General features: G+C 48.9%; 1 protein-coding gene across 3 annotated transcripts in view; it reads right to left on the bottom strand.

The window, feature by feature from the left end:
* Window positions 1–21,289, bottom strand: part of LOC124039747 (transmembrane protein 108-like) — a 66,493-nt gene that overhangs the window by 3,305 nt on the left and 41,899 nt on the right. For all 3 annotated transcript variants that reach the window (XM_046356053.1, XM_046356055.1, XM_046356054.1), the window contains exons 3-4: window positions 7,532–8,956; window positions 7,134–7,288 (exon numbers count right to left, since the gene is read on the bottom strand). In XM_046356053.1, the coding sequence (XP_046212009.1) occupies window positions 7,134–7,288; window positions 7,532–8,288 (912 nt within the window). In that variant the 5' untranslated portion in view covers window positions 8,289–8,956. The remainder of the gene's footprint in view (window positions 1–7,133; window positions 7,289–7,531; window positions 8,957–21,289) is intronic.

Raw genomic sequence — 21,289 nt, 5'->3', positions numbered from 1 at the left:
AGATACACTAGGTTGCACTGGAAAAAGGCTATTTGGCAAAAATAGATATTGACCGTAACAGCCATATAGATAAATCAATTCACGGTTCATCTCTATTGTAACAGCATCAGCAAAGATAGAGGCACTTTAGGGGAATTATAAGGAAAGACAGAGATGGAGGGAGGGAGGGAGGAGGCAGAGCTACAGTGGGAGGAATAAAATAGGGACGCAAGACAACACCTGTGTGTCACCACAAACACCCTAAACATGTTCCAACCTCGGCATTCCCCTCCTGCACCACGGGAAGAGGCATTGGTGGAGAGTGAGCGATGGAGTGAGCAAAAAGAGAGGACAAATCAGAAATAGAGGTGTGGTCAGTATGCAGATGAGAAATGATGTGGAGAGCCGATGAGACGTGCTGATTTCATAGCAACAAAAAAATGTCCGTAGAGTGAATTGAAATGCGATAGACGACACCAGGGATAAGCAACTTTGATGGGGGCCAGAAAAAAATGTGTAATCATCAAGAGGGGCTGCAGTGGCTTGCGGGCCTGCTACCCACATCTATACCCACACATACAGTGGCTTGCGGGCCTGCTACCCACATCTATACCCACACATACAGTGGCTTGCGGGCCTGCTACCCACATCTATACCCACACATACAGTGGCTTGTGGGCCTGCTACCCACATCTATACCCACACATACAGTGGCTTGTGGGCCTGCTACCCACATCTATACCCACACATACAGTGGCTTGGGGGCCTGCTACCCACATCTATACCCACACATACAGTGGCTTGCGGGCCTGCTACCCACATCTATACCCACACATACAGTGGCTTGTGGGCCTGCTACCCACATCTATACCCACACATACAGTGGCTTGTGGGCCTGCTACCCACATCTATACCCACACATACAGTGGCTTGTGGGCCTGCTACCCACATCTATACCCACACATACAGTGGCTTGTGGGCCTGCTACCCACATCTATACCCACACATACAGTGGCTTGCGGGCCTGCTACCCACATCTATACCCACACATACAGTGGCTTGCGGGCCTGCTACCCACATCTATACCCAGTGTGGCTTGCGGGCCTGCTACCCACATCTATACCCACACATACAGTGGCTTGCGGGCCTGCTACCCACATCTATACCCACACATACAGTGGCTTGCGGGCCTGCTACCCACATCTATACCCACACATACAGTGGCTTGCGGGCCTGCTACCCACATCTATACCCACACATACAGTGGCTTGCGGGCCTGCTACCCACATCTATACCCACACATACAGTGGCTTGCGGGCCTGCTACCCACATCTATACCCACACATACAGTGGCTTGCGGGCCTGCTACCCACATCTATACCCACACATACAGTGGCTTGCGGGCCTGCTACCCACATCTATACCCACACATACAGTGGCTTGCGGGCCTGCTACCCACATCTATACCCACACATACAGTGGCTTGTGGGCCTGCTACCCACATCTATACCCACACATACAGTGGCTTGTGGGCCTACCCACATCTATACCCACACATACAGTGGCTTGTGGGCCTGCTACCCACATCTATACCCACACATACAGTGGCTTGTGGGCCTGCTACCCACATCTATACCCACACATACAGTGGCTTGCGGGCCTGCTACCCACATCTATACCCACACATACAGTGGCTTGCGGGCCTGCTACCCACATCTATACCCACACATACAGTGGCTTGCGGGCCTGCTACCCACATCTATACCCACACATACAGTGGCTTGCGGGCCTGCTACCCACATCTATACCCACACATACAGTGGCTTGCGGGCCTGCTACCCACATCTATACCCACACATACAGTGGCTTGCGGGCCTGCTACCCATCATCCCACACATGGCCCCTGCTACCCACATCTATACAGTGGCTTGCGGGCCTGCTACCCACATCTATACCCACACATACAGTGGCTTGCGGGCCTGCTACCCACATCTATACCCACACATACAGTGGCTTGCGGGCCTACCCACATCTATACCCACACATACAGTGGCTTGCGGGCCTGCTACCCACATCTATACCCACACATACAGTGGCTTGCGGGCCTGCTACCCACATCTATACCCACACATACAGTGGCTTGCGGGCCTGCTACCCACATCTATACCCACACATACAGTGGCTTGCTGCTACCCACATCTATACCCACACATACAGTGGCTTGCGGGCCTCTATACTACCCACATCTATACCCACACATACAGTGGCTTGCGGGCCTGCTACCCACATCTATACCCACACATACAGTGGCTTGCGGGCCTGCTACCCACATCTATACCCACACATACAGTGGCTTGCGGGCCTGCTACCCACATCTATACCCACACATACAGTGGCTTGTGGGCCTGCTACCCACATCTATACCCACACATACAGTGGCTTGTGGGCCTGCTACCCACATCTATACCCACACATACAGTGGCTTGCGGGCCTGCTACCCACATCTATACCCACACATACAGTGGCTTGCGGGCCTGCTACCCACATCTATACCCACACATACAGTGGCTTGCGGGCCTGCTACCCACATCTATACCCACACATACAGTGGCTTGCGGGCCTGCTACCCACATCTATACCCACACATACAGTGGCTTGCGGGCCTGCTACCCACATCTATACCCACACATACAGTGGCTTGCGGGCCTGCTACCCACATCTATACCCACACATACAGTGGCTTGCGGGCCTGCTACCCACATCTATACCCACACATACAGTGGCTTGCGGGCCTGCTACCCACATCTATACCCACATACAGTGGCTTGCGGGCCTGCTACCCACATCTATACCCACACATACAGTGGCTTGCGGGCCTGCTACCCACATCTATACCCACACATACAGTGGCTTGCGGGCCTGCTACCCACATCTATACCCACACATACAGTGGCTTGCGGGCCTGCTACCCACATCTATACCCACACATACAGTGGCTTGCGGGCCTGCTACCCACATCTATACCCACACATACAGTGGCTTGCGGGCCTGCTACCCACATCTATACCCACACATACAGTGGCTTGCGGGCCTGCTACCCACATCTATACCCACACATACAGTGGCTTGCCCACACATACAGTGGCCTGCTACCCACATCTATACCCACACATACAGTGGCTTGCGGGCCTGCTACCCACATCTATACCCACACATACAGTGGCTTGCGGGCCTGCTACCCACATCTATACCCACACATACAGTGGCTTGCGGGCCTGCTACCCACATCTATACCCACACATACAGTGGCTTGCGGGCCTGCTACCCACATCTATACCCACACATACAGTGGCTTGCGGGCCTGCTACCCACATCTATACCCACACATACAGTGGCTTGCGGGCCTGCTACCCACATCTATACCCACACATACAGTGGCTTGCGGGCCTGCTACCCACATCTATACCCACACATACAGTGGCTTGCGGGCCTGCTACCCACATCTATACCCACACATACAGTGGCTTGCGGGCCTGCTACCCACATCTATACCCACACATACAGTGGCTTGTGGGCCTGCTACCCACATCTATACCCACACATACAGTGGCTTGCGGGCCTGCTACCCACATCTATACCCACACATACAGTGGCTTGTGGGCCTGCTACCCACATCTATACCCACACATGGCTTGTGGGCCTGCTACAGTGGCTTGTGGCTTGTGGGCCTGCTACCCACATCTATACCCACACATACAGTGGCTTGTGGGCTGCTACCCACATCTATACCCACACATACAGTGGCTTGTGGGCCTGCTACCCACATCTATACCCACACATACAGTGGCTTGTGGGCCTGCTACCCACATCTATACCCACACATACAGTGGCTTGCGGGCCTGCTACCCACATCTATACCCACACATACAGTGGCTTGCGGGCCTGCTACCCACATCTATACCCACACATACAGTGGCTTGCGGGCCTGCTCTATACCCACATACAGTGGCTTGCGGGCCTGCTACCCACATCTATACCCAGTGGCTTGCGGGCCTGCTACCCACATCTATACCCACACATACAGTGGCTTGCGGGCCTGCTACCCACATCTATACCCACACATACAGTGGCTTGCGGGCCTGCTACCCACATCTATACCCACACATACAGTGGCTTGCGGCCTGCTACCCACATCTATACCCACACATACAGTGGCTTGCGGGCCTGCTACCCACATCTATACCCACACATACAGTGGCTTGCGGGCCTGCTACCCACATCTATACCCACACATACAGTGGCTTGCGGGCCTGCTACCCACATCTATACCCACACATACAGTGGCTTGCGGGCCTGCTACCCACATCTATACCCACACATACAGTGGCTTGCGGGCCTGCTACCCACATCTATACCCACACATACAGTGGCTTGCGGGCCTGCTACCCACATCTATACCCACACATACAGTGGCTTGGGCCTGCTACCCACATCTATACCCACACATACAGTGGCTTGCGGGCCTGCTACCCACATCTATACCCACACATACAGTGGCTTGCGGGCCTGCTACCCACATCTATACCCACACATACAGTGGCAGTGGCTTGCGGGCCTGCTACCCACATCTATACCCACACATACAGTGGCTTGCGGGCCTGCTACCCACATCTATACCCACACATACAGTGGCTTGCGGGCCTGCTACCCACATCTATACCCACACATACAGTGGCTTGTGGGCCTGCTACCCACATCTATACCCACACATACAGTGGCTTGCGGGCCTGCTACCCACATCTATACCCACACATACAGTGGCTTGCGGGCCTGCTACCCACATCTATACCCACACATACAGTGGCTTGCGGGCCTGCTACCCACATCTATACCCACACATACAGTGGCTTGCGGGCCTGCTACCCACATCTATACCCACACATACAGTGGCTTGCGGGCCTGCTACCCACATCTATACCCACACATACAGTGGCTTGCGGGCCTGCTACCCACATCTATACCCACACATACAGTGGCTTGGGCGGGCCTGCTACCCACATCTATACCCACACATACAGTGGCTTGCGGGCCTGCTACCCACATCTATACCCACACATACAGTGGCTTGCGGGCCTGCTACCCACATCTATACCCACACATACAGTGGCTTGCGGGCCTGCTACCCACATCTATACCCACACATACAGTGGCTTGCGGGCCTGCTACCCCATCTATACCCACACATACAGTGGCTTGCGGGCCTGCTACCCACATCTATACCCACACATACAGTGGCTTGCGGGCCTGCTACCCACATCTATACCCACACATACAGTGGCTTGCGGGCCTGCTACCCACTATCTGGCTTGCGGGCCTACCCACATCTATACCCAGTGGCTTGCGGGCATGCTACCCACATCTATACCCACACATACAGTGGCTTGCGGGCTGCTACCCACATCTATACCCACACATACAGTGGCTTGTGGGCCTGCTACCCACATCTATACCAGTGGCTTGTGGGCCTGCTACCCACATCTATACCCACACATACAGTGGCTTGTGGGCCTGCTACCCACATCTATACCCACACATACAGTGGCTTGTGGGCCTGCTACCCACATCTATACCCACACATACAGTGGCTTGTGGGCCTGCTACCCACATCTATACCCACACATACAGTGGCTTGTGGGCCTGCTACCCACATCTATACCCACACATACAGTGGCTTGTGGGCCTGCTACCCACATCTATACCCACACATACAGTGGCTTGTGGGCCTGCTACCCACATCTATACCCACACATACAGTGGCTTGTGGGCCTGCTACCCACATCTATACCCACACATACAGTGGCTTGTGGGCCTGCTACCCACATCTATACCCACACATACAGTGGCTTGCGGGCCTGCTACCCACATCTATACCCACACATACAGTGGCTTGTGGGCCTGCTACCCACATCTATACCCACACATACAGTGGCTTGTGGGCCTGCTACCCACATCTATACCCACACATACAGTGGCTTGCGGGCCTGCTACCCACATCTATACCCACACATACAGTACCTGCTACCCACATGGCTTGCAGTGGCTTGCCTGCTACCCACATCTATACCCACACATACAGTGGCTTGCCTACCCACATCTATACCCACACATACAGTGGCTTGCGGGCCTGCTACCCACATCTATACCCACACATACAGTGGCTTGCGGGCCTGCTACCCACATCTATACCCACACATACAGTGGCTTGTGGGCCTGCTACCTATACACATCTATACCCACACATACAGTGGCTTGCGGGCCTGCTACCCACATCTATACCCACACATACAGTGGCTTGCGGGCCTGCTACCCACATCTATACCCACACATACAGTGGCTTGCGGGCCTGCTACCCACATCTATACCCACACATACAGTGGCTTGCGGGCCTGCTACCCACATCTATACCCACACATACAGTGGCTTGCGGGCCTGCTACCCACATCTATACCTACACATACAGTGGCTTGCGGGCCTGCTACCCACATCTATACCCACACCCAGTTGCCCATCCCTGAACTATACAAAGGATAATCTAACGGTTTAAAATGACTCCAAAATGAGTCGTTTAAGTTGTGGCTGTAATTTTACAGCAGAGGGCACTAATAGTCCACATATATAGTCCACTGTAACCAACATGTTGACCTCACATCTGCTAAAGTACTCTAGCTACTTGGCAACAACACTGCTCACTTATTTACATGTTTTGTATCATTAGTGAATTCTGAAGAACATCTAGTTGAGGAGCCTAACTCGGAGAATTGGAGGAGCCCAAATTTGTAATGCCTGTACAAACATAGGCTGTATATTCAGAAAATAGCTTATTTCTAAACTCCAGTCTATGCCATCACACAGATTATGTCAATTTGACCAAATGTCCATTATACCATGCTGAGTCCAGGCTTCACAACAACCGTACATATCGGCCCTTTCACTCTATATAATACATCCCCTGTAGAGCAATTTGGTGCTAGATTGGGGGGGGCTGTAACTTACATACAGGCCATTCCACTGAAGTGAAACATTTCTCATTTCCTACAGGAATTCCTCTTTGGGCTTTATAACAAGGTTGTCAGTGACATCAGGAATAGGTGTACCTCAGCGTTGTCCAGGGACGTGATCTCCCGAGGCAGCTCCACCGCGTGCCTGTTGAAGTAGTCCATGGTGATGGCATTGTTCCAGTAGCTCAGGTTGTTCTCCTGGCTTGAAGACTTCTTCTTCCTCCTCATACAGCACACAGTCAGCAGGACAGCTGGAGGGGGAGGGAGAGAGGGGGAGGGGGGGCAAAGTCAGTACATCCTCTAAAATGATATAACCTCTAATACATCAATCCAGGGTCTTTCATTATGTATCACAGTGTTTCAGTGGATACGGTGGTCAGTATGAAAGTGGTCTCAGCCGCCAAAAAGTGTTGGTTAGCCTCCCACTGACACAAACACAATTTCTCTAACCTCTTGTCACCAGAGCCTTCCTCAGGTTGCTATTTGATACTCACAGCATGAGGTCACAGGCACACTGATAGCCAACACGATCCACATGATGTCCATCTTGCTCAGGCAGATGGTGGCGCGGGACAGTGGCGAGTCCATAGCGGGGCCAGAGCCGTTGCCTGGACCCCAGGGGTCCCTGGTGGTGGCGGGGACCAGGCGGTTCAGAAAGTTCCCACTGGCCGTGGAGGGCGGCTCCGTAGGGGACGAGCTGTTCCACTGGGAGGAGGGGTTTTTGCTAGGGCTGCCCTCCACACTGCCGTTATGAAAAGTGGCATTGCCAAGTGGGCTTTGTGGGCCAAAGGGGGCATCGTCTGTTGTTGTACCCTGAGGGAGGGGAAGGGGGGCCCTGCCGCTGCCTGTCTCCTGGGCTGCGGTGTCATTGGTTGTGGTACCATTGGTGGAGACAGGGCTGGACTTTGGGGCCAGCCTGGCATGGGTCAGGGAGGGGGGAGATGGAGAGGTGGGGGCCGGGGAGGGGGAGGGGGGCTTGTCTGGTGGGCTCTCTTTTGGAGTGGCAGGCCCCTCTGTTTTGAGCTCCCTGGTGGGCCTTTCGTTGACCAATGGGTGCACTCCCCGTAGGGTGATGGCGTGGGGTTGGGACAGCTCGGGTGTGGCTTCAACATGCTCCCTGAGGGTCTGATCTAGAGCAGCATCCACTGAGGAAGAGGAGGAGGAGGAGAGGGAGGAAGGCTGCAGCTCACTGGTGAAGTCCTGCTGACTGGGGTCTGTGGCCTCCTCGTCATTCCCCACCAGGGGGGGCATGCGTGTGTGTGGGGGACGGGAGACCACCAAGCTCCGGGTCAAGAGTATGCCCTCTCTCTGTGAGTGGGCTGGGCATTGGAGGAGCCAGGGCAGACCCAGAGTCTGGAGCCACCTCACTATGCGGGCCACCAGAGCTGGTAAGGCTAGGAGGGCTGTTGCCCTGGTTAACACTGACAGTATCTGGGCTACGGGCTTTATTTGCACTGAACGAGTTGGGCATGAAGCCCTGGTCTGCACTGTGAGAACTGGAGCTGTGGCCCGGGTTGAGAGCACTAGAGCTGGGGGAGTGGGCCTGCTTGACTGGGCTGGGGCTGGCAGAGCTAAGGCCAGGGTCTTGGTTAACTCTCACAGAGCTCACAGTGTTAGGACTGACAGTAGCTGCAGCTTGAATGAGGCTGTCTCTACTGGGTGGTGTTATAATGTGTGCCAGGCTGTGGGATGCGGTGGGCTGGATGATGCCCGTGGGCATTGCCCCTCCCTGTGGGGACCAAGAATCCCCGCTGCTGGAGCCCTCCTGCTGCCAGTCTGGGGGGCCAGGGCCGAGAGCGGGTTAGGGGGGCTGCTGTGGGGCGCTGCCATGGAGACAAGGTCCTGGGGTGTCCTGCTGGGATACAGCTCCTGGGTAGAAGACACCAGGCCCACTGGCACAGCCAGGATCACTAGGACATCTACAGAGATGGAGGGAGAGAGGGAGAAAGACAGAAAGAGAGAGAGAGTGTGAGAGAGGGAGGGAGAATTATTAGAAAGAATGTGTGTGTGCGTGCAAGTATGCATGTCTGAGTGTGTGTCTGTGTGTCTGAGTGTGTGTGTGCAGGTCTGTCTACCATTTCTCCTGAGGTTCCCTGCTTAGCATATTGAGGCACCAACACTGAGGCTCAGGAGCTGCAATAGGCTGTTTATGAGTCAGGGAGGAACCTTACAACCTTGTCTTGCATCCATTAAAACTCATCACGCCTTAATCAACTGCCTGCACTGTGTTTGTCACTCGCCTGGTTTAACTAGATTGCTTTATTAACCTCATAATGCTGTGTGTGTGTGTTTGTGTGTGTCTGTATGCGTGTTTGTGTCGAGTCTGTGTGCATGCCTATGCGTCCGTGTGTGTGTGTGTGGCAGACAGGTTGAGGACTAGTGACACCTCTTGTCTGTTGAGAAACTTGCTCTAATTGTGCCAGCATGACTGAGCCTGCCACACATACATCAAATGCAAGAAGGCATCCTGACGAAGCGTTTTTCTTTCCATGGACAACACAACAGAAACACGCAGCAGTTATTGTGTTGATTCTGAGGTGACGCTAGGCCACATCTGAGAGGTCAGAGAGAGAGAGAGAGAGAGAGAGAGAGAGAGAGAGAGAGAGAGAGAGAGAGAGAGAGAGAGAGAAACTCAGAGGAGACCGGCGGGAGCTAATTCATTTCCCTCTGCTCCTTTCCTACCTTGTCTTATTGACACAGTTAAACATGGCTACTGTGAACACATCAATACCGACCGGCCGGTGTGTTCTATGCTGAACACTGTGTTAGTTAGCACAAAGGCGGGCAGGCGGTAGCACCAAAGCGCTAGCTAGCAAAGCCGTTGTTTTACATGAGAAGAGGAATAAGATATTTCATAGTGTGTTTTTCAAAGGCTACTCAGTGGTTAGCGGGAAGGAAGAAAGGACTGATATGAAAGAGACAAAGGAGAATGAAACATAATCTTGTAGAAAAAAAGGATCTATCTAGAACCTGAAAGGGTTCTTCGGCTGTCCCCACAGTATAACCCTTTGAAGAACCCTATTTGGTTCCAGATGGAACCCTTTTGGTTCCAGGTAGAACCCTTTCCACAAAATTGTTTAACCTGTAACCAAAAAGGGTTCTCCTGTGGGAACAGCCAAATAACCTTTTTTTGTGTACTTTTAACCCTTTTTCTCCCCAATTTCATGGTATCCAATTCGTAGTTACAATCTTGTCCCGTAGTTGCAACTCCCCTACAGACTCAGGAGAAGCAAATGTCAAGAGTCATGCATCCTCCGAAACACAACCCTGCCAAGCCGCACTGCTTCTTGACACACTGCTCGCTTAACCCGGCAGCCCAAAGTCAGCTTGCAGGCGCCCGGTCCGCCACAAAGAGTCGCTAGAGCGCAATGGGACAAGGAAATACCGACCGGCTAAACCCTCCCCTAACCCAGAACGATGCTGGGCCAATTGTGTGCCACCTCGTGGGTCTCCGGCCGGCTGTGACACAGCCTGGGATCTGACCCAGGTCTGTAGTGACGCCTCAAGCACGGCGATGCAGGGCCGTAGTCCGCTGCGCCACTCGGGAGTCCCGAAGAACCCTCTTTTTAACTATTTTTTTCTTCTTCTAAGAGTAGAGATGAAAAACTGTGTATGGAGGAGTGTTGGGGAGAAAGTGAAAGAGAGAGAAGAAAAAGAGAGGATGTTAAAGGAGCTGAAAAGACAGACAGAACAGTGTTCTGACCTACAGTCATTCCTCTTGAATCTGTTCTACAAGTCAGTTACGACTATTGACTACGAAAGGCTATTTATTCTGTCCTTATTCTTAGCCTTCAGATTCTTAGCCTTATTCTTAGTCTCACTGAGCTGCTACACCTTTAGATGTGCCTCACCTTAGGTCAGACAACCCACACACAGGAAAGCAGCTGGGGTGCCTGGCTTATCTACGCTTTGGAAACACACCACCAACCCACACAATCAGTCGTACACACACACACACTGATTCTCAATGCTACCCATATGACCCAGGTGCTGAAGCTATCGTATCACCATGGTGCTGCCTCGGTAACTATGGAAACCAAGTTTCCGTTTTCCAAACGAATGAAGAGATGGGCGACAGAGCCAGGGAGAGGTGGGAAAACTACGACATATACTGTAATACTGTTATGTACAGATGGAGAAAATAAAATATAGAAATAAATCACTGAAGATAAGTATGATCAAGGAGAAAGAATAGCATTAAGAGAAAGAATAGTATTATGAGGGTAACAGCACGCATCCACAATCTCAAACACTGTACTGATAGAATAGTACCCCCTCTTAACTCCATCATATACCAATACTCAGCATCACACATCCCTATACACTCGTTTCCTTCAGTCCATTATGTGATCCAATACCATGCAAAGGCCTGGAAGCATAGGCCGTTTAAACGTTATCTTAACTTAGTGTGCGTCCCAAATGGCACCCTATTCCCTATATAGTGGACTTCTTTTGATCAGGGCCCACAGGGCTCTGGTCCAAAAAATGATGCACCACATAGGGAATAGACTGCCATTTGGGACACAGACGCTATCAAAGCTTCTCCGGCTCACTAGGTACTGTATGAGAGGGTCCTCTTTCCTCTGCCTTCTATTTACCAAGCCTGTCACGTCCCTAATGCAGAGAGGAGCCTATTCCAGACACTCCAGACCCATAACCGGGAGATAACAAAGACGGGATAGTTTGATTTATGACTAGTGCTCTCAAGAGAGATGGTCGCAAGGCAGGGAGACCATATACTCTCTCAGAAATAGCCCAACTCACCCTAGGATTTGTAACCTCATATTTAGACCCATTGTTGATCTCCGATGGTGGTATGTTGACCCCCGGTCTCCCCAGCCCATTGTTACTGTATTCAATCCTCCAACACGCACAAACATAATCATACTCTGCATGTTTTTCTGTGACATATAGCTATAGTTCCAAACACGCAGAGTAGAGTTGATAACTATAATGTTGATGGTGGGAGGCTGTTAGTAGACAGCTTATGCTACTGTGTTACTGCTATAGACTAAAGCATTGTACTACAGGTCAATAGAGTGTGATTGTGATAGCGACACTGTTTGCCATGCTGTGGTTTGGCTTCAGTCACACCCTCAATCAGGATCTAACCCCCCTGTCACAACACAACCTGGCAACCCGGCCCGGTCAGTCAGGAAAGTCTGAATAATACATGAGCTCCTGCTCCACTGGCAACAAAGTGGTGCGCACGCAAACACACACACACACACACACACACACACACACACACACACACACACACACACACACACACACACACACACACACACACACACACACACACACACACACACACACACACACACACACACACACACACACACACACACACAGAGCCCTGGTGCGCTCCTCCTCATCTGCAATAAACACATTTATTAATATTCATCTGGGAACTTGCTGATCATCATGTTTTATTGAGCAGCATATCTAAAACATTAAAGGGGGCAAAACACCTTTTAAGTTTGGTAACATCAAAACATGTTGCATGATGTTCCTTGTCAGCCTGAGGAATAGTCAATATTTTGTGAAGTGTCTAGATTACTTGTGTGGAAGGCTACAGTATGTGTGGTTGAGTTAATCAATCAATGAAATACATCTAATCTTGAGAAGCACATGCACACACATGCATTCACACACACTGAAGTGTGTCTTGCGCATTTAACCCTGCCCCTCTGAATCAGAGGAATAAAATGGTATTGATTCTCCATAATCTCAAACTCCCCTTCTCCCTCCCTCTTCCATTTCATTGTGAATTTCCCTTCTCAGACAATAAAGATCTATTGAATTGAATTGAAATGTGTGTCTCTTCCGTACAGTAAGGTAAATGTGAGTATGCCTACTGGTGACTGCACACAGGGCTGAAGGTTAGTGAATACCAAGGACAACTACGATGGATCTCCAGTTATATCTGGGAGAGCCCTTCACCACTCATAACCCATGTCCTGCTTCTAAAGATTCCCTATGAAGACTGTGACTAAGTGTCCAAGGCCGCATCCCAAAATGGCAATATATTCCCTATATATAGTGCTCTACTTTTGACCAGGTCCCAGTGCACGGTGTCAATTGGGCCGTGGTCAACTAAACTGCTGGCCTCTAAGAGAGTGGACCTCTAAGAGATGTGTAAAGTATGGTGCTGTTTATGTCATGGAAGGCAGTATGGTGAGGCAGGGTAGCCTAGTGGTTAGAGCGTTGGACTAGTAACCGAAAGGTTGCAAGTTCAAATCCCCGAGCTGACAAGGTACAAATCTGTCGTTCTGCCCCTGAACAGGCAGTTAACCCACTGTTCCTAGGCCGTCATTGAAAATAATAATTTGTTCTTAACTGACTTGCCTAGTAAAATAAAGGTAAAAAAATAATAATAATAAATAAAAATGAACCTAATACAAACAGCAGTACATTACAATACAGAATGGAATAAAACATCTCCCCAAGCATGTGGGATGGCACCCCAAACCCAGCACTCCGTTCTGCCACGGCTGGTCTCTTGGTCCTCCCGACCTCACGGGAGGGCAGCTCCCACTCAGCCCAGTCCAAGCTCTTCTCTGTCCTGGCACCCCAATGGTGGAACCAGCTTCCGACTGGAACTAGGACAGCAGAGTCGCTGCCCTTCTGAAATCACCTGAAACCCTAGCTCTTCAAAGAGCATCTTAAATAATTCCCCTCCTCACCTTGCCCCCCCCCCCGAAAAAATCCTGAACAAACACTTGCACTTGACCCCCCCCCGGTATGGGCCTGTGTGTGTTTCTATTTGCTGATATGTGTGTGTACCACTAATGTGTGTGTTTGTATGCGGCAGTGGGTTGAGCTGGGTGTGGCAGATTGAGCCATGTAATTTGTCACAGAGCTCCTCTGGCTGGCTGATGAAGTGAATAAGTAAGCAGGACAAACACAGACAGAGAACCTGGCTCTCTCCACTGTGGTACAGTGAGAGGAAATGAACTGGGAGTAAATGAACCAGTGAGATGATCGAGAGGCCAAGAAGAGTGAACAGGATTTTATTAACATCTATTATTGAGCGGGCTGAGGTAAGATGGGAACATGAGAAAGAGAGGGAGGAGGAGGAGATGCAAAGGAGGTAGCTGAGGAGAAGATGAGAGGGAGAATAGTGGTGGATGTGTGTGGTGGTTGATGGATGAGGCTGAAACAACAGTGGTCAGGCAAAGAGAGCCAACTGGTGTGGGACAAAGACATGTTCAGGCAATATATTGTGTGTGTGTGTGTGTGTGTGTGTGTGTGTGTGTGTGTGTGTGTGTGTGTGTGTGTGTGTGTGTGTGCGTGCGTGCGTGCATGTAAAATAGCCCCTTTGTTCCAAAACTCCAGAGGAAATAGTCTATTGTCTTCTCTTTCCTCATCCCTCTGTTTGGTTGAGGTCCTCAAGCTAGTCTGGACTTGTCCACAAAGATATTGCATTGGCACAGATGGTTTGGGAATGGTTACTAGATAGATTTCATTAAGTTATTGAGGATTTGGTTTACAGTTGAAGTCGGAAGTTTACATACACTTCGGTTGGAGTCATTAAAACTCGTTTTTCAACCACTCCACAATTTTCTTGTTAACAAACTAGAGTTTTGGCAAGTAGGTTAGGACATCTACTTTGTGCATGATACAAGTAATTTTTCCAACAATTGTTTACTCACAGATTATTTAACTTGTAATTCACTGTATCACAATTCCAGTGGGTCAGAAGTTTACATACACTAAGTTAACTGCGCCTTTAATCAGCTTGGAAAATGGCTCTAGAAGCTTCTTATTGAAGGTGGAGGTGGAGGTGTACCTGTAGATTGTAGGTGTACCAGTGGGTGTATTTCAAGACCTACCTTCAAACTCAGTGCCTCTTTGCTTGACACCATGGGAAAATCAAAAGAAATCAGCCTAGACCTCAGAAAATAATTTTAGACCTCCACAAGTCTGGTTCATCCTTGGGAGCAATTTCCAAATGCCTGAAGGTACCACGTTCATCTGTACAAACAATAGTATGCAGGTATAAATACCATGGGACCACGCAGCCGTCATACCGCTCAGGAAGGAGACGCGTTCTGTCTACCAGTGATGAACGTACTTTGTTATGAAAAGTGCAAATCAATCCCAGAACAAAGGACCATGTGAAGATGCGAGTCCTATATAGACATAACCTGAATGGCCGCTCAGCGAGGAAGAAGCCACTGCTCCAAAACTGCCATAAAAAGCCAGACTATGGTTTGCAACTTCACATGGGGACAAAGATCATACTTTTTGTCGAAATGTCCTCTGGTCTGAAGAAATAAAAATAGAACTGTTTGGCCATAATGACCATCGTTATCTTTGGAGGAAAGAGGGGGAGGCTTGCAAGACGAAGAACACCATCCCATCCATGAAGCACGGGGGTGGCAGCACCATGTTGTGGGGGTGCTTTGCTGCAGGAGGGACTGGTGCACTTCACAAAATAGATGTCATCATGAGGCTGGAAAATTATGTGGATATATATAAGCAACATCGCAACACATCAGTTGAAGCTTTGCCGCAAATGGGTCTTCCAAATGGACAATGACCCCAAGCATACTTTCAAAGTTGTGGCAAAATGGCTTAAGGACAACAAAGTCAAGGTATTGGGGTGGCCATCACAAAGCCCTGATCTCAATCCTATAAAAAATGTGTGGGCAGAACTGAAAAAGCATGTGAGAGCTAGGAGGCCCACAAACCTGACTCAGTTACACCAGCTCTGTCAGGAGGAATGGGACAAAATTCACCCAACTTATTGTGGGAAGCTTGTGCAAGGCTAACCGAAACATTTGACTCAAGTTAAACAATTTAAAGGCAATGCTACTAAATACTAATTGGGTGTATGTAAACTTCTGACCCACTAGGAATGTGATAAAATAAATCAAATCTGAAATTAATCATTCACTCTACTATTATTCTGACATTTCACATTCTTAAAATAAAGTGGTGATCCTAACTGACCTAAGACAGGGAATTATTACTAGAATTAAATGTCAGGAATTGTGAAAAACTGAGTTTAAATGTATTTGGCTAAGGTGTATGCAAACTTCTGACTTCAACTGTAAGTGAGCAGTTCACGGTAAGGTCTACACTTTGATTTGATTCGAGGATGTAATCACTGCCAAAGGTGCTTCAACAAAGTACAGAGTAAAGATCTGAATAATTATGTAAATGTGAGGTGTATGTGTATGTAAGGTGTATGTAAACTTCTGACTTCAACTGTACATGTAAAATGTAAGGTGGCTGAGGAGACGAATGACTGTTTCAGATGAAATACAGTACATCTTGACTCCATCTAACACAAGACAAAGGACACAGAGGTACTTGACTCGCTTTAAGGTTGCTAGTACATTTGCGTGAAAGACCTTGTCTCAACACCAACACCATCTCCAGGTCTAGGAAGTGGGCAGCTAAACGCCACTATCGAAAGCTGCAGCCTGCTAGAAAAAAAAGGACAAGGTAAATATGACTGTTAAAATTACATTCTGATTTATGTCAGTGATATTAACCAAAAACCTATTTCCATTAACCCAGTCCAGAGATTTATCATGGGGATGGGCAATTTATGCAGTAAACTTGCATAAGAAGCGAGTGATATTCATGTATAAGTCCTCCATTGATGAGATGGAGGGAAATGGAACATTAATAAATCATAGGGCTGGCTGCTGCGTCTTGTGCACTTGATCCAATAGCGTTGTCCCCCATCTTTCTGTCCCCGTTCCATCATTCAGTATTAGAGTCAAGGGCCTAGAAAGCCAAGATGGCTGCTCGGGGCATAGGATGTTATTGAGTTTGAGGCCTAGTGAAATGAATGCATCCTAATGAAGAAAATGATCAAATCCTCTACATTCAGCCACATCCCCATTGGTCAGTCTTTACTCAAGCTGCCAAGCCTACACTCTTTAAAAAAAAAGGTGCTATCTAGAACCTAAAATGGTTTTTCAGCCGGCTGTCCCCCATAGCAGAACCCTTTGAAGAACCCTTTTTGGTTCCAGGTAGAACGCTTTTGGGTTCCATGTAAAAACCCTTTCCACAGAGGGTTCGATGTGGAACCCAAAAGAGTTCTACTTCTACTTTTCTACAGAGTGTACCAACCGGTGTAGGGGGATAATAGTGTGAGATGTAGCCTACAGTACTGCATCCTATATCCACCAGACCAGGCTAATCAATCATAGAAGAGAATCCACTTAGTGTGTGTAGTGGAGAACAGATCAGTGGATATCCCTCGCCTAGCTATGTAATCAATCATGAGAGAGAGACACTCTCACTCTCTCTCTCTGAAGGAGAAATCTCCAGTCTGCCTATGTGGCAGGAGCCCAGTTGTGCTGCATCATCAGTAGTCGGTCGGTCAGTCACAGCGTTTCATTTAGCAAATCCCAGGAAATCTGACATTCCCCAAAATAGGTCCTATTATACGCAGCATCCTCCATCGACAACATTCAATCCCCGGTGGCTGTTCTGTAGGCGCTATTTCTAAACTGCACAGCACAGTTTACCCTCCCCAAATCCTCACCTTCACCATTAGTAGGTCAAATCACTAAACTGACCTAAGATCAGTGTCTACGGGGCATCTTCTCCAAGCTTAACACGCACATCATTCACTGTGATGCCACAGGTGCAGATAATCATATTATCACATCATTAGCTGCTGGTGTATAGGCTAAACATGCATGGGTTGATATTGTATTGTAAACACTGTGGGCACTGATGCATAGCAGTAAGCGATTAAGGATGCCCTCACCGCCCAGTCCCCTATGGACTGTGTTAAGGCTTGTTTATACTAATTGCTAATATGGTGTGCCGCGGATGCTAAGTCCATGGGATGCTCTGTGAGTCCACACGGGAGTTAGGAGGGTTGTCTCTACAGCATCGATCAGAATACCAATAAGGTTCCATCTCAAATCTCAAAAAACTCAAACTACACATGCACGCACACACACACACACACACAAACATAGCCAGCAGCATACCACCCTGCATCCCACTGCTGGTTTGCTTCTGAAGCTAAGCAGGGTTGGTCCTGGTCAGTCCTCCCAATGCCCAGGGCAGTGATTGGGGACATTGCCCTGTGTACGGTGCCGTCTTTCGGATGGGACGTTAAATTGGCGTCCTGACTCTCTGTGGTCAATAAAGATCCCATGGCACTTATTGTAAGAGTAGGGGTCCTGGCTAAATACCCAATCTGTCCCTCATACCATCACTGTCACCTAATCATCCCCAGCTTACAATGGGTCATTCCTCTGCCTTGTAACTATTCCCCAGGTTGCTGCTGTAAATGAGAATGTTATCAGTCAACTTACCATGTAAAATAAGGGTGAAATAAAAACACACAAACACTCAGCTCATATTTGCAAATAAAGCTTGACGGAGTCGAATGCAAGTAGATGTTGGGCTCCTTTTGACGATGTGATTTGTGGAGAAGAGCCTGTGCATTTCACACTCATCTTTAACATGCTATCTGAACAGACCAGATCAACAGATCAAACTGATGAGATTCTTCACAGCAGGGGCACAAAAAGCCCCTTATCCCCAGTCAGACCTGTGGCGGGATTTGATTATCAAGCCTGTCCATGCTATTCCAATTATGACCTAGCTGCAGTAGTCAATAGGCGTTACTGATGTCACCTACAATACAGTATGTGATCTGACAGTTGATTGGTGAGGAGGTTGTATTGGTATTCGTAAGTCACTCTGGATAAGAAAAACATTTCGACTCATCAAAACAAGGGATTGGTTTTCCATCCGTTTTCCAGTGGAATCCCCAGTATGGGTCCGGGGATTATACAATGGGATGAGGGTCAAATCAGACAAGTAAAAATGTCAACAGCATCTCTCCTTTAAGTTCAATACATTTATTCAAACATACTTATTTCTAGCAGCTATGTGCAATCACCCTTAATGAACTCTGTTTTCAGGTTAGGAACTATTCTTGAACAACAATTGTTTTCAGTCGGGAATTAAACAAACTGTCAGTCAGAGGTGTAAAGAGAGTGTATCTTTAAAAGTGGCGTCAACAGACACATTCCACTGGTCTGCTGGTTGGGTGTGCCCGGCCCGCCTGCCAATCTATGGGGGAGAGTGGTTATCCCAGGGGGCTGAGGGATAGATGGGGCACATCCTGTGGACCGCTGGGACTGGGGGTGGGGGGTTACGGCGGTACAGACGTGAGCTCTGAGAAATTCTATGGTACCGTTCCAAAAAGTACCCTATTCCCTACTTAGTGCACTACTTTTGACCAGAGCCATAGGCACAGTGGGATAATATCTTCCTGTTTGAATGTTCTGTAAAGCTTGTCAGATTAGGTTACCCCCCCACCACACACACACACACACACACTTTTTACAACACAGACATGTTTATCCCAGATCCCATATCCACTCTGTCAGAGACCTGAGGAATGAGAGACAAGGATGAGAGAAAGGTCCTCTGATGTTTACTGGGGTATTGATTTAGGAGGACAGTAGTTGGTTGACTGGGGGCTGTAACAGCAACTGGGCCACAGGACCGGGTCCGGTCGGTTTAAACAGGAAGGAAAGACATAAACTAGGAAGTTATTCGGGCTCTGGGGAGAACATTGAGTCATGAAGACTGAGAAAAACAACGCAATAAAGAAGACCGGCAGCACTGTACCGCTCACACGTAATGTATAAGTTATTCAAGATATTACGGCGGTGTTATGACATTATTACAAGCACAATGTAGTGCCACAATAGAACCCAACCAAAAGGCGAGGAGCGGCGGCCCTGCAACTCAGATTAGGGAGATTTCTCATAGCTTGCGAATCACTCTAAACGCTCTCACAGATAAGCATTTTACGAGCTGACGTCACAATGTCATTTGCACTTGAGTCAAGGAGATGGAAGGAATTGCCGTACTGGGAAGGAATTGGATTGAGGACAGAGGGCAAAACAAACGTTTTCTGAAAACAAACAGGAAGTTTTCTGTAGCTTCAGGTGGGCCTGTACAGACAACCATGTTGAGACATGGAAGGAAAGGCAGACATGGAAGGAAAGAGAGAGAGGACAGAGAAGAAAAAACACCACAGGAAAGAAGGATTGGGACCAAAGGAAATGGGAGTACAGTGTGATAATATCCTGATTATCATCCCACTCTCTGTGCTCTCTGAAACCCCTCTCCACAACCAACGCTATAGGCCTACTCATAAAATGAACAAAAATTAACTCCCAAGAATTCTCAATGAGCATTGTACAATTCAGTTGAAATTGACCCAAACTCTGGTTTATATTACGATAATTGTATTTGCCAATTTATTTATTTGGCCAACCTAAATTTGACTTAGACCTTATCTGAAAGACACACATACACAGGTAGGAGAGGGGGCTCCCACACTGGGCACCCATGGAGCAATTGTTGTGGGGTGCCTTGCTCAAGGACACAATGGCAGGCAATGGCATCTAGGATTTGATACCAGCAGACCACTCCAGACCCGGGATTCAAACTGGCAACCCTCCAGTTGCTTCAGTAGCTCGCCTCTCTAACCGCTAGGCTACAATGCCGCCGCTGGCAGGTACAGGCCAGAATGAGAAATGAGAATAGGATGTTCTACAGAAAGGCAGCAGGAGTCTCTGGTGGGCTTCCCTGTCTAGACATAAGAACAAGGTACCTAGGCTACCCCCCAAATAGCACCCTATTCCCTATATAGTGTAGTACTTTTGAACAGGGTAGTGCAGTATATAGGCAATAGGGTGACATTTAAGATGCAGAGAGTTGCGTGTGAAGAGTCTGGGGAGAGGCAGGCCACAGCTGTGACTCACACAGCACATCTAAGTGAAAAATACCACCTGGACTGTCAATGTTGGGTTCCACAGAAAACGGATGAAACCTCTCAAAAAGAGGCGACAGACAGATCATTTGGTACGAAGAACCACACGGTACCAAAAACAAACGGCAAAATGAGAAACAAAAATAATCATCTCATTCTACGATTTCACATATCCTACATTTCTGAGCCAGTGAATATGCTAAGAAATAGTTTCCTTGCCAAAGGTTCCATTATTTCCGTGGCTGTACCCTGTTCTCAACCCAGCACCACTGGAGAACATAGTACAGCATTGGAACACTTTGACTGGACCATCTGTTCTTGAGTATACAACAGCATACCCTATAGGAGGCCTCCTGAGCAGTCAACAACCTTCATGTATCTGCTGTGTGACATGATTGAGTTAAGATTAGTCAGGCCCAGCCTTTAACCTTGTTGCTCTGTTCTGGGCCATGGGGCACAGGGTGAATCA

The sequence above is a fragment of the Oncorhynchus gorbuscha genome, linkage group LG07, assembly GCF_021184085.1.
Source record: "Oncorhynchus gorbuscha isolate QuinsamMale2020 ecotype Even-year linkage group LG07, OgorEven_v1.0, whole genome shotgun sequence".
In the NCBI taxonomy this organism is placed as follows: domain Eukaryota; kingdom Metazoa; phylum Chordata; class Actinopteri; order Salmoniformes; family Salmonidae; genus Oncorhynchus; species Oncorhynchus gorbuscha.
The sequence above is the reverse complement of the archived record's forward strand: the minus strand, read 5'-3'. Positions and strand labels throughout refer to the sequence as shown.